The sequence below is a fragment of the Microcaecilia unicolor genome, chromosome 1 (assembly GCF_901765095.1).
Source record: "Microcaecilia unicolor chromosome 1, aMicUni1.1, whole genome shotgun sequence".
Classification (NCBI taxonomy): domain Eukaryota; kingdom Metazoa; phylum Chordata; class Amphibia; order Gymnophiona; family Siphonopidae; genus Microcaecilia; species Microcaecilia unicolor.
Window position 1 is genome coordinate 339787828 of NC_044031.1, and position 14482 is coordinate 339802309.

The 14482-nt window shown below is 46.9% G+C and overlaps 1 protein-coding gene across 1 annotated transcript in view; it reads right to left on the reverse strand.

Moving 5' to 3' along the window:
* DROSHA (drosha ribonuclease III) overlaps nucleotides 1-14482 on the reverse strand; it is a 552432-nt gene that overhangs the window by 530453 nt on the left and 7497 nt on the right. The window contains exon 2 of the mRNA XM_030216759.1: nucleotides 2925-3812. Within this exon, the coding sequence (XP_030072619.1) occupies nucleotides 2925-3805 (881 nt within the window). The 5' untranslated portion in view covers nucleotides 3806-3812. The remainder of the gene's footprint in view (nucleotides 1-2924; nucleotides 3813-14482) is intronic.

Below are 14482 nucleotides of genomic sequence, written 5' to 3' on the forward strand. Positions count from 1 at the left end.
GAGGGCCGGCCAGACCCGTCAGACTCCCCACATCCTGATCACAGGGGGGGAAAAAGGAGGTGCGCCACTTTCCAACAGAGAATTTACCCGCCTACGTTTAACGTCAGTCCAACGCTCGGGGGAAGAAGAAAGCTCCATAGCCAACAACGGGCTATCAAAACCTGGAGGAAATTCCGTCCGCATCGTAGTGTCAGACGCCTCTGGCATAGCTCTTTTTAACATAAAGGCCTTATGCATCAACAGCACAGACTCAGGGGAGAACAAACTCACCCCAGCCCTCTGCCCCCAAATTAGGAGAAGCAGGAAAAGGAGCTTCTCTAGCAGCCTCGGAACGAGGCGTCCCCCCGCACTCAAACTCCTCCGCAACAGCGAGGGTCGAGCCACACGGCGCTTCCAAAATGGCACCCGCTGCTAGTTCCATCGAGCGGGAAGAATCACCACTCGCCATGCCCGTATTAGCACGAGTGTCCAAGGAGCACGTACTGCAAAGCCCCGCTGCTGACCTGCGTTTTCCACAGCGGGAGCAGCGCTTAACTGTTTCAGCAGCCATCGCCCAACCGGGCAAAAAAATAGAAATAAAATGGCAGCCTCGCGCCAACTTACCCCACACAGGACGCTGTGCACAGGACGCTGGGCACCATTCTCACCTTGGAAGACCGAGTCAACAAGCTCCGGTCAGGCTGCACAGCACCAGAATCTCTTGAGAAAGCCTCAGAACAGCCACACTGAATAAGCGCACTCTTTTTTTTTTTTTTTTACACTGTGAGGAAAGTTGGAAGCAGGCAGCAACAGAGGGACTCCGGGAGGAGGGAGGAGGGGGGATGGGGTAAGGCAGGGACAGAGAACAAAACCAAGTATGCCTTCAAAGTGGGCACCACCAGCCACAACACCCCCGCTCTACTGGCAAAGCTCAGGAGCCACCTCAGGCAGGGATCCAGGAGCTGATCAAGCAACGTCCACACCTGCTTGGAGATAGAGATATACTGAAGGCAGGAGGAGCTAGACGTCCAAGGTCACTGTGGCTTTTCAGTGTTCTCTATCTCCACCTGCTGGTAGGCAGATACAACCCAACAGTTAATGGATTCATCTGCTATTGATGACAAGGAAGTAGGAATTCAGATGTGCAGGTCAGTGAGTCTAAAGTTTCACCAGTATTTTAGAACATAATCTGCCAACGTGCAGTACATAACCGGTTATCTTAGCAAGCTTGGAAACATAAGCACTTACTACCCTGACACCATCACAGTGAACTATTTGTTTGCTAGTTTGGCATTTGGGGATGGGGGGAAGACAAAAACCACTAGGGGATTAAGGGAGCAACCCCTTCCCAAATCTCCGTCATGTCCCCTACCTCAACGCAAGCGGCGACCTCGGGCTGTGCACGGTCCCGTCGACACGCACACTTGACTGGCACTGCCCTGAGCCGTGTGTGTAGTTCTTCTCTGGCTGCAGGCGCCTTGATTGCTTTGCTTCCACCCACCTGTGTCTGCTCTCCTATTGCCTGGCTTCCCTTGCTTCTCTCCTATTGGTCTTCCGGTTGCTCCTTCCCCTGCTCTTGTCCTATGGCTGTGCTCCTTCTCCCTGCTGGTTCCTGCTGATGTCAGACTCCAGCACTTTATCAGCTGAGCTCTTACTGGACTCCATGCTTCGGCTTCTACTTTGGTAGATGCTACTTGCTCAGTAGTTTGTTTCTTATCTACTTGTCCCTCGTTGTTGACTTTGCCTGTACCTGGATTACTCTCTTGCCTGCTGCCTATTGACTTTACCTGTGCCTGGATTACTCTCTTGCCTGCTGCCTGCCTACTGACTTTGCCTGTACCTAGATTACTCTCTTGACCTGCTGCCTGCCTACTGACTTTGCCTGTACCTGGATTTCCCTCTTGACCTGCTGCCTGCCTACTGACTTTACCTGTGCCTGGATTACTCTCTTGCCTGCTGTTTGCCTATTGACATTGCCTGTACCTGGATTACTCCCCTGCCTGCTGCTTACCTGTTGACACTGCCTGTTCCCAGATTACTCCCCTGCCTGCTGCCTGCCTATTGACTTTGCAAGTACCTGGATCACTCTCTTGCCTGCTGCCTGCCTGGCCAATACTTTCACCATCCCGCTTCCAGCTCCATATCGTAAGTCCTGCAGACTGCCCGCACCTAGGGGCTCAACCTCTGGGAAACGCCGGTCAGCACAGGGTTGTCTGGCCGCCAAGCAGAACCTGGTCCGAATACCGGGCTCAGCAGCGCTCTACTTGGTACAAGAACTCACAAGTCTGGCACTCCCCCAATAGCAGCTGTTTCCCAAAACCTAAACATCTTTGGTAGCAGATATAACTCCTAACATTGATCTTTCAAGACATAGGCATTTAGTGACCTTCTGAAATGGGGAATAAGCATCTATGAACTTGCCATGTCTTTGTCCTACTCAAGATCCACCTAGACCATGCACCCTTGTCATTTGCATGCACTTAGGTTTGACACTTGCATATCCCATCTTTGTAAAATCAGGACTTAGATGTTTATGCAAGATAGACGTTTAAGTGCCAGTTTAGCCATGCATCAAATGAAACTGGGCTTGTAAAATGAGAGCCTAAACTAATATCACTCAAAATTCAAGATCAACAAAAACCTAAAAAAAAAAAAAAAAAAAAAAACATACACAGACACATATACACATAAAATGCAAATCTTGCTCTCTGTCTCAAATGAGACCATATGGAATTGGCTCCTATGCATTCCAAAAAGTTATAACACCAGAGGTTGCATTATCCTGGGGATGGGGCAGATGTATTTGTCCACCAGAGTTTTACTAGTGCACAAGACAAACTGAATACCATCATACCACCAGTCACACAGCCTCTATTCTCCACACTCTTTCTTCTTTCCCAAACCCCATAAGACATGATCAGTTAAACTGCAACATCGGGATTTACCTGCTTCTGTCATAGGTCCTATGACGAGATGGGGTTCTACTGTGGTCATGGTCTGGTCTGTGCCGACTGCTCTCCTGCCGTCTTCTGTCAGGGCCCCTACCCTGGTCCCGCCAATCCCCATGGCTCTCTGAGCGGTGCCTTTCCCCATGGCCATGGTTGTATGCCCTGCGTCGCTGATCATCATAACGCCGATTTCTCTCCGGGCTCCTCCGTTCATTTGGGGCTGCCTCTATTGAGTACTGGCCAGTGGTGTGACGGTAGTGACTGTTGCTCTGGAAGTAGTATGAGCTATGCTGGTAACTACTGAAGCTTGGAGGGGGTGCAGGAGGTGGTGGAGGGAATGCAGGGAAAGCCTGTTGCGAGTAGGTGGTAGCATACACAGACTGGTAGCTGACCTGCTGTGGCATTACTGGGGGAGGAAGTATGGATGGAGGTACCCCATAGGGGAATGGATTTTGTCCGCTGGATGGTGGTGGTGGTGGTGGGGCTGTGGCTGGGACTGGGGCTGGGGCTGCTGCTGTGTTACTGGTGTTGTGCACAGCTGGAGGTGCAGGAGGAAAATATGGAGGTGTTGCAAAATTATGTCTTACTGAATGGTTTGGGAAGGGTGGCCTCAGGGGATAGGGGCTTACTGAACTCTGTGTTGCTGGAGGAACAGGAGGAGGAAAGGGCACATAGCCAGGCCTCTGTGGTACATAACTGGCGCTAGGCAGGCTGGAAAAGGTAGCCGGTTGTGCAGTAGGCTGTTCATATTGGTAGGATGTTGGGACCTGCTGAGGCTGCAATACTCGAAGGTTCTGTGGCCTGAAGGTTTGTGCTGATGGTCTCACTCCAGACCCTCCATGATCATGTGCATCCTCTCTCTCAGAGTAGAAAGACATTTCATTCCTTCAAGAAACCAAAAGCAAAGAAACAAAAAGATCACAGGTGAAAGGGTGGACCAATCGCTATGCAAATGCTAGAGAAGCTACAGATGTACCTGCAACTATATAATAGACTAAGAGCACATGGGAATGCAAAATAATAACAGAATGCAGTAATGAATGTAATTATACAAGGATATGATCAATAATCAATATAACTATATAATCAATGCAAACGTATAATCAGCATATAATCAAGGAATTAATTAACTTGATGATTTTTAGCTATATATATATATATATATATATATATATATATATATGTAAAAGTATGATCAAACCTGCATATTAATAGGTTAAAAGGAAAACAGCTTTCTCTCAAGTTGCAGAGTTAGGCAAAGTGAGGCAAAGTAAGGGACAAGGCAAGAGGCACTTTCACATGCTGTTGCAGGCCCCAGATTAATCCAGAGGCATTACCTCCCATTTGTGTGTAGTGCTCTAGTGCTCTGTCTGTGTCAGGTCATTCTGTGCCAACACTGGAAAAGAAGTCACTGCTGCAAAACTGTGAGGCTTTGCTGAGAGTAAATTTTGAAATCTGAAACTCTTCCTTTAATCTGCCAGCAGCTCTGTACGCTTCACCGCAATGGTGGTTATTTTGTAGAAGATTGGGGTTTTTTGACAACAGGAGGGAGACCAAGCCAAAAAAAAAAAAAAAACCCTTCACAAGGGGTCTTTTGTTTTTCAAAGTGCTTGTATTGGGCTGTGGCAGCGATTATTGCTGGCATACTCAGTTCCAATTATTAACAGCTCAAAAAAATTACTATATGAAAAAGAGGAATAGTTTGTAAATGTTATTGTCTGTTTCTCTTCCCTTCCTTCTGGGTAGATAAGCTGTTTTGGCTCTGCCAAACAGAAGTAGCTACCCTCCTCTCCTCCTTCCTGTACACATTAATTGATATATTGCTTACTTTATTTTTTGTCTATTAGATTGTAAGCTCTTTGAGCAGGAACTGTCTTTCTTCTATGTTTGTGCAGCGCTGCGTACGCCTTGTAGCGCTATAGAAATGCTAAATAGTAGTAGTAGTTGTCTGACCACTTTTCCAGCTAGGGTTTTCCAGAAGCATTAAAACATAGGCTAGACAAAGAAGATGTCCAACTTGTGGGAGTGAAAGCACAACTTTTGTAACAGCTTCCTTTTGCCTTTGCTGTGAAAGTATGCAGGAACCTTCTGGAGCTAATGAGATTCTTCCTGCACAGCTGAAGATGAAGAACATGAATGCTCTTTCACAACTCAAAGGATCTTCCTAGTGTCAATATCCCATTAGGGATCTTCTGGTAGGACCTTTGTTTAATACAAGGTTCTTTCTCAGGATAGGGCTGTCATCCAGACAACATGGACCCCTATTGATTTTTCCTCTGATTTTATGATGAGAACATACCATGTCTGCTGTGCCAGGGTACAGCAAGAGGCTACTGGAGTTCAGATGCCAGCAGTTAAGAGATCTAGGGCTGAGCAAACTCTAGCTTTAGCGGGCTTCCACTGCCCTAATCTTGCCTCTTGGAAGGGACTATGAGCAATCAAATATTTCTGGACAACACCAGAAAATCAAAGGGTTTCAGTAATAACTCTCTTTAGGAAAGCGGAACACTCAAGCCTGATTGACCAAGTGGTCGAGGTTCTTAAACCTCTGAGAATTAGGCAGTAGAGTTCTGCATCTCAGGGGATCCATTTCACGCATTTTCAGACCACCAAAGTCATCTGCTATACATTGGACTATTAAGGAAATGGTGCAAGAAGTTTATATCCATTATCTAAAAGGTGGGCAGGAGATTTTGCTATGGATGCCAAAGATGAATGTGCTGATTTCTGCAGTGTTTTGCCATACCAGGAAACCAACTGAAAGGGGTGCTGCTCTTAGGCATCTGCAAAATAAGAGAGAGAGACAGCTTTTCCCCATGCCTTACATGGCCAGAGCTCTGCTATTCTGGATTCAGAAAACCCAGGCAGAAGGCTTTGATCAGGGTCTATTAATCGAATCGGCATCTGTATTTTTGGCTGGTGCATTTTATGCTTTCATCCAGGCATTTGCTAAACACACAGTCACCATGGTATCCAGCTATAAAGTCTCCAGCTAAGGTACTAGGCAGCCAACACCATCTCCAAGGTTCACCTTACTAGACTCCCATTTGAGGGCTGACTTTTGTTCTGTAAAGACTTGGAGAGTATCTTTAAAGACCTGGGAAGCACCAGGCTCCAGCTCCTGGAGGACAAGACTTGTGGTTTACCTACATATGGAATCAAACAAAATAAAACATGGAAAAGAAAATAAGATGATACCTTTTTTATTGGACATAATACATTTCTTGATTAGCTTTCGAAGGTTGCCCTTCTTCGTCAGATCGGAAATAAGCAAATGTGGTAGCAGATAGTATATATAAGTGAAACATCCAAGCATTACTTTGACAGTCTGACAGGGTGGGGGTGGGTAGGAGGTATGCATGGGGACATCAAAGCATTTCATTGATATTCTAACAGGATGGGTGTGGGTAGGTGGGAGGAGGGTAATAAACAGAGAAATACAATTTTATGGTTTATAATGGGCTAGAAAACCCAGATCCTTGTTAAGTCCTGCCACCCAACTTAAAACACAAGCTAATCAGAAGTAAACTCCCAACACAGACTGAAAAGGAAAAGAAGGGCACATTTCCCTGTAATATATCCAGCTGCAAGCTATGCCAAAACATTTCACAGGACCCCACAGTCATTCACAAAGGAAAAATATTCAACATAAAGGAATCTTTCACATGCTCATCTTCCAATGTGGTATATATCATTCAGTGTAAAAAATGTAACGAAGGATGCTATATTGGAGAAACAGGCCAGATGCTTAAGACAAGATTTAATCAGCAAAGACATCACATGAAGATAGCCAGTGCCAGTCAGGTTCCCACCCCTGTGGGCCAGCACTTTACAAGACCAGAACACTGCACCAGTAATTTATTTATTTGTATCCCACATTATCCCACCTTTTTGCAGGCTCAGTGTGGCTTACAATTCAACATGAGCTGTGGAAATCTGTCTGAGAAAATACATTTAGTATAGCAAAAGGATCTTATGGTAAAGGTGGTAATAATAACACAAGATAATGTGTTAGCAAGTCTTAGAGTAGGACAGTTCTAGTTTCATAAGGAGGGTTCACATGTATTAATCTGTGTGGTATGTTCTTTCGAAGAGGTGGGTCTTCAATAGTTTGCGGAAGGTAATAGGCCGTTTTTAAGTTACGTGGCAGTTCATTCCAAAATTGTGTGCTCAGATAGGACAAGGTTGATGCATGAATTAGTTTGTATTTTAGACCTCTGCAATTAGGGAAGTGAAGGTTAAGGAATGTGCGGGATGATTTTTTGGCATTCCTTGGTGGTAGGTCTATCAGATCTGTCATGTAGGCTGGAGCATCACCGTGGATGATTTTGTGAACTAGAGTACATATTTTGAACGTGATGCGTTCTTTGAGTGGGAGCCAATGTAGCTTTACTCGTAGGGGTTTGGCGCTTTCATATTTTGTTTTACCGAATATGAGTCTAGCTGCAGTGTTCTGGGCTGTTTGAAGTTTCTTGATTATATACTCCTTGCAGCCAGCGTAGAGTGCATTGCAGTAGTCAAGATGACTGAGAACCATTGATTGTACCAAGATGCGAAAAACGGTCCTTGGGAAGTAAGGTCTTACTCTTTTTAATTTCCACATTGAGTGGAACATTTTTTTGGTTGTGTTTTTCATGTGACACTCGAGTGTTAGTAAGAATCCTGAAAGGTAGCTTTAAAACAATACAGGAACATAAGACCTTTGAAGTCAGAATGATTGAATATTTTGACACCCAACAGACAGGACATAAGAAGGATCTGGGTTTTCTAGCCCATTATAAACCATAAAATTGTATTTCTCTGTTTATCACCCTCCTCTCACCTACCCACACCCATCCTGTTAGAATATCAATGAAATGCTTTGATGTCCCCATGCATACCTCCTACCCACCCCCACCCTCCCACCCTGTCAGACTGTCAAAGTAATGCTTGGATGTTTCACTTATATATACTATCTGCTACCACATTTGCTTATTTCCGATCTGACGAAGAAGGGCAACCTTCGAAAGCTAATCAAGAAATGTATTAAGTTATGTCCAATAAAAAAGGTATCATCTTATTTTCTTTTCCATGTTTTATTTTGTTTGATTTCTATTTATAACCTTAAGAGTGGACTAACATGGCTACCACACCTCCCTACATATGGAAAAAAGAAATTAAGATTCCTGTGTGGTAAAGACAAGCAAGGTTTATGCCAGCTCAGCAAACCAGATACCTGCTTAAGGAATCAGTCCTTTCAGGGCTCCAGGAGGAGCACTCGGTCAGGGACCATGGCTCTCCTCCTCCCCCCCCATAAGAAACTCCAATGACAATACTGTGGCCTGTACCAGAATGATGACTGGTTGGGGGGGGGGGGGGAGTGCAAGGAGAGGAAGCATCTACAAACTTTGCTTGGGCCTGAACTAAAATTATGGGAGACCAGTAGGTTTTGTCCAGTTACATGCCAATGTTCATTTTCCCTTCTTGAAATCTAACTTTCACCCACTAGATATGAAGGTTATTCACCACCCTCTCAATTGCCTTTTTCAACTGGAGGCCACTGTCACAGTCCCCCTCATCCTTTGAATGATGACAAAAGCCACTATGTAAGTTATTTTGCTGTCCCCAAAGAAAGAGGGTCTTTTCACTCTAGAGTCTTTTCACTCAGAAATCTTACCTGTCCCCACTGGAATCTTACCCATTCCCACCCATCCCCACAAGAATTTAATGGTACATTTAAAAAAATTCCGGTCAGCTCTCTCAGTCTCTCTCTGGGTTTGAGCCACAGCACTGCAGGCAAGGAAGGAACAGAAGCTAGAACACTCTGGTCTTGGCTCTGATTCACAGGCACTGTCTGCTAACAGGTCGCCACATGAATGCGCCAGTAGGTCAGGTGACATCTGATGCTCGTGCCTATGCCAGAGCTGAGGTATGTGAATCAGCCCTGGAGCAGAGAGGATTAATAGTAAGTGAGAAGATAAATAAAAACTGGAATGGTCCATCCAGTCTGCCCAATAATCACACTCATTATCCATTCAGGATTAAATCAACAATGAATGTGATATTATATACTTGATTGTAGTCTTTCTGTAGTGTTTCTGGGACACAGTCCATATATGAGACACAGTCCATATATGAGACACACACCGTACAAGTCTGCATGGTATTGGCCCTAGTTCATCACTGCCAGAGTCGCCATCTAAGCGTCACTCGACATATCCATTTTCTAATTAGAGATCCTCTGTGTTCATCCCTTTTTGAATTTCGTCACCATTTGTGTCTCTAACACCACCTTAATGGAGACTTTCTGCATCTGTGCTGTTAAAGCAAGGAGGAGGAGACAGCACTTAAAAGAACTTGGTACTCGGTAGATGAGAGGCTGGCACAAGTGCAGCATACACTTCCACGGGAACCCCACAGGAACTGCTTCCATCCACTTGGGAACTCCGCAGGAACTGCTTCTGTCACCAAGGGAACCCCGCAGGAACTGCTTCCATCCCAGCGGGAATCCCGTCCCAGGAAAAAACGCACCATGTCCAGGTATGAGGCCAGGGAAACACCCGACACCTGCCCCCTGAAACCCGCCAGGGCCACGACCTGAACCTGAAGAGGCCTTTTTGCAATCCACTTCCACGTAAGCTGAAGGCGACCTACGAGCTAACCGACTTCTGCAAACTATTCATCTCTTCGAAAAAATCTATCGAAAGGATCAAAACACATGAAGTCCACACACACTGTTAGTAATACATCAATACATTCTCATCTGTACTCTCATTTTAACACACTTAAACCTAAATCTACAGGTAAAACTGCCATACCCGTACGTTTTTGCGCTATTGTTCTATAGTCCTATTAGTATCCGTTGTTCTTCCTTTGTTCCATTGTTCTGTTCCATTGTACTATTCTCTTAACGATACGTAGACTTTGTTTTAAACACAATGCCTCACAATGTAACCACAATCGAGCTGTAACATATTGTACTTCCATCAATACAATGTATTGTAAGCCACACTGAGCCCGCAAATAGGTGGGAAAATGTGGGATACAAATGCAATAAAATACCTAAATAAAATCCTGCAAAACGGCTAACAGCTGAGCCACCGAGGCGTGCAAAGGAGACCAAGCCCTGTCCGAACACCAGGAGATAAAGGTCCGCCAAACACAAGCATACGTCGAAGAGGTAGAACGCTTAGGCGCTTGTAACAAGGTGGCTATGACAGAATCAGAATAGCCTTTCTTCCTTAAGCATGCCCTCTCAAGTGTCAAGCAATAAGACCAAAGCGGGAGGGATTCTCCATCAGTATTGGCCCCTGGTGCAGAAGTTCAGGACAGAGAGGGAACCGTAGGGGTGCCTCCATCAGCAGACTGACTAAGTCCGCATACCAAGGGCGACGGCCAATCTGAAGCCACCAGAATGACTCGCCCCCAGTGATGGGAGATCTGATGCAGCACTCGTCCTATCAACGGCCACGGGGGAAACATATAAAGAAGGTCATCCTCGGGCCAGGGTTGGAGCAGGGCGTCCAGACCCTAGGACCCGGGCTCTCGTCATCTGCTGAAGAACCTGCCCACTTTGGTGTTGACATGGGTCACCATCAGATTCAATCCCGGAGTCCCACACCTCTGGCAAATGAGGAGAAACACCGCTGCCAAGAGTTCCCATTCCACTGGGCCCAGCAGATGACGACTAAAAAAATCCTCCCGAACATTGTTCTGGCCTGCAATGTGAGCAGCTGACAGATACAGAACATGGGATTCTACCCACTCTAAAAGACACGCCGCTTTGGCGGCAAGCGCTAGGCTTCAAGCGATTGATGTAAGCTACTGCCATCGTGTTGTCTGATAGAATGCACACGGCTTGCCCAACAACAGGTCCTGAAAAGGCTTTGAGGGCATTCACTACTGCTCGCAGCTCCAATCGATTGGCCAGGTTGCCTCCAAGGGGGTCCAGCGTCCCTGAACAGAACAATTGAGGCAATTAGCTCCAAAGCCCATCAGGCTGGCATCCATCACTACCATGACCCACAGAGGCGAGGCCAGAGGCATACCCCGCTGCAAGTTGGGATCATGAAGCCACCAGGCCATGCTGAACCTCGCTATGGGCTGCAACAGAAGGCACTGACGGTAGTCCTAGGACTTCGGAGACCACCTGCACAGGATGGAGTGTTGTAATGGGCGTATGTGAGCATAGGAGCCAACTTTTCAAAATTATTGGGGGTGCTAAGCCCAATGGAAATAATCCCTCCTTGGACATATACAAGGAATTTTCTAAATATTGGGGGTGCTCAAGCACCCACAGCACCCACAGAGTCGGCTCCTATGTATGTGAGCCCTCGCCCAAGGCACCACCTCCAAAGTTGCTGCCACAGACTCCAACACCTGGACATAGCCCCATGCCCAGTGATTAGAAAGGTGAAGAAAGCTGGAAACCTGTGCCTGAAGCTTGACCCAACTGTCTTCCGAGCACCAAGATAGACCAAGGTCTGCGAGGGAACCAGTTGGCTCTTGGGGAGGTTCAAGATCCATCCCAAGGACTGCAAAAGCGAAATCACTCGATCGGTGGCCTAGCAACTCTTCTGTTCTGATTCCGCCCTGATGAGACAGTCATCTAGATAGGGATGCACCCGGATGCCCTCTCTCCGCAGAAAAGCTGCCACCACCACAATAACCTTACAGAAGGTACAGGGAGAAGTGGACAGGGCAAAGGGCAGGGCCTGAAACTGAAAAGAATGACCTAGAATGGCAAAATGCAGGGAACGCTGATGCGGGGGCCAAATGGGAAAATGCAAATAAGCCTCCTTCAGGTCCAAGGCTATGACGAATTCCCCCCGGCTGAACCGCCACCACCACTGATCGCAGAGTTTCCATTAGAAAAAGTGTCAGACCATCAAGCGTTGATTGACCTTGTGGAGGTCCAGAATGGGGTGAAAGAAGCCCCCTGAGGACACCTAAATAAATTGAATATCGTCCTATGCCTTTCTCCCGTGAGGACACCAGAACCATCGCCCCCAGATCCAGCAAGAACCGCAACATGGCTTCAATTGCAGCCCGCTTGGTTGCTCTGGCACACCGGGATTCCAAAAATGTATCACCTACGAGTGAAGAAAACTAACTTGTAGCCGTCTTGGATGATATCCAGAACCCACTGGTTTGAGGTAATCTTGGCCCACTCGACGTAGAAGAGAGTGAGACATAAGTACATAAGTATTGCCATACTGGGACAGACCAAGGCTCCATCAAGCCCAGCATCCTGCTTTCAACAGTGGCCAATCCAGGTCACAAATACCTGGCAAGATCCCCAAAAAAGTACAAAACATTTTATGCTGCTTATCCCAGAAATAGTGGATTTTCCCCAAGCCCAATTTAATAATGGTCTATGGACGTTTCCTTTAGGAAGCCGTCTAAACCTTTTTTAAACTCTGCTAAGCTGTTCTGGCTCTTTGTTGGCGGGGGGCTCCGGTCTTATGGGCACTCCTTTGGGGTTCTTGCCTGGATCTTCAAGCATGGGGGAAGGGTTTTCCCCAGAATTCATTTTACTCCTTCACCAGGCCTACCTGCTGAAGCGATCCTTTCCTTTCCCTCAGGCTGCACCCTTGTTAGAACCTACAGGGGATATTTCTGGGGATTTGGAAGCCCTGATTCCTTCCCCTGTTGAGGATTCTTCTATTAAGAGGAGGTGCCTGACCTCGATCTCTGAAGGGGGATCTTTGGGCATCTCCCCCTCCCCTCGCTGGAGACACTTTCTGAGGATTCCCTCCACCCTTCTCGCAGTGATCTGCTAGAGGAGGGCGAGTTGTTACAGGAGCAATCTGATGACCCTTCCGTGGTCCGCCTTTTTCATAAGGACAAGTTACCCTCCTTAATCTCTAGTGCCTTAGAGGCATTGGATATTTCGGAGGCCCAGGCTGCTGCCGCAGTTAATCCTAAAGATGTCCAGCACTAGGAAACCATCCAAATCTTTTCCTGTTCTCGAGTCCATCCAAGAGCTTATTTCTGCCCAGTGGTCAGACCCTGATGGGGGGGGGCTTAAGGTGGCAAGAGCACTGACTTGCATTTACCCGATTGTTGCCCTTCCTTCAGTTGATGCGCTGGTGACGGTAGTCACCAAGAAGACTACTTTACCTGTAGGAGGCGGAGTGGCACTGAAGGATGTGCAAGATCGGCATCTTGAGGCTTATTTGAAGCATGCCTTTGAAGTGTCTGCATTGACCCTTCAGGCCTCCATCTGTAGTTCTTATGCCACTAGGGCGTGCCTTTCCTGGCTTCAGCAGGCTTTGGATCAAGAACAGGACGCGGGGCCGGTTTTGGGGTCCATAGTGCCCCTCATGGAATCGGGTCTGGCCTATTGGCAGATTCCCTTTATCATCTAGTCCGTGCTTTGGCCAAACAGATGGCTCTGGCAGTGTCTTCCCGCCGGTTGTTGTGGCTTCATCACTGGGCAGCGGATATGGCATCTAAGCAATGCCTCACTAGACTGCCCTTTCGGGGCAAGCTTCTCTTCAGGGAGGACCTGGAAAAGATTATGAATGATTTGGGGGATTCTAAATGACAACGGCTTCCCGAGGATCGACCTAAGCCTTCAGCATGACCAGAGACAGCGAGACCCCGTTTCTGGGACTCCTGTAGGTACTGTCTAGGCCGAGCTTCCTCTTCCTTTCAACGCCCCACATTTCAGCAGCGTAATTCCTTTTGTAGTGATAAGAGACCCATCGGTGTGGGTGCGAGATCAGGGGCACCCAGTTGCCCCTACCAATGATGGGGCGCCGATCCACTCTTCGATTGTAAAGATAGGGAGTCGTGAATCGTTTGTTTACTCTTTTCAAAAATACTAGGACTAGGGGGCATGCGATGAAGCTGCAAAGTAATAAGTTTAAAACGAACCGGAGAAAATATTTCTTCACTCAATGTGTAATTCAACTCTGGAATTCGTTGCCAGAAAATCTAGTAAAGGCGGTTAGCTTAGCGGAGTTTTAAAAAGGTTTGGCCGGCTTCTGCCAGCTTCCTAAAGGAAAAGTTCATAGACCATTATTAAATGGACTTGGGGAAAATCCACTATTTCTGGGATAAGCATTGTCAAATGTTTTGTACTTTTTTGGGGTCTTGCCAGGTATTTGTGACCTGGATTGGCCACTGTTGGAAACAGGATGCTGGGCTTGATGGACCTTTGGTCTGTCTCATTATGGCAATACTTATGTACTTAGGAAGCGGAAAAGGGCTTCTTGCCTACTCGAAAGGAAGACCGAGTCTGAGGAAAGCGAGGTTTTTGAGCAGAAGCACTAGCATTCCCTGGTCTATACCTCTGCACCTCTCGAAAATGAGATGTGAAGGAGCATAATCGAACGGCGCCAGCCATCTATATGGGCGGTCATCTCTAAGGCCGGCGCCGTAAAGAGGTGTCCCGAACCGTACTATCGAAACAAGATGGCCGGCCATCTTTCGTTTCGATAATACAGTTGGGGCCGGCCAAATGTCAGAAATGGCCGGGTTTGAGATGGCCGGCATTGGTTTTCGCCAATAATGGAAACGGATGCCGACCATCTCAAACCCAGCCAAATCCAAGGCATTTGGTTGTGGGA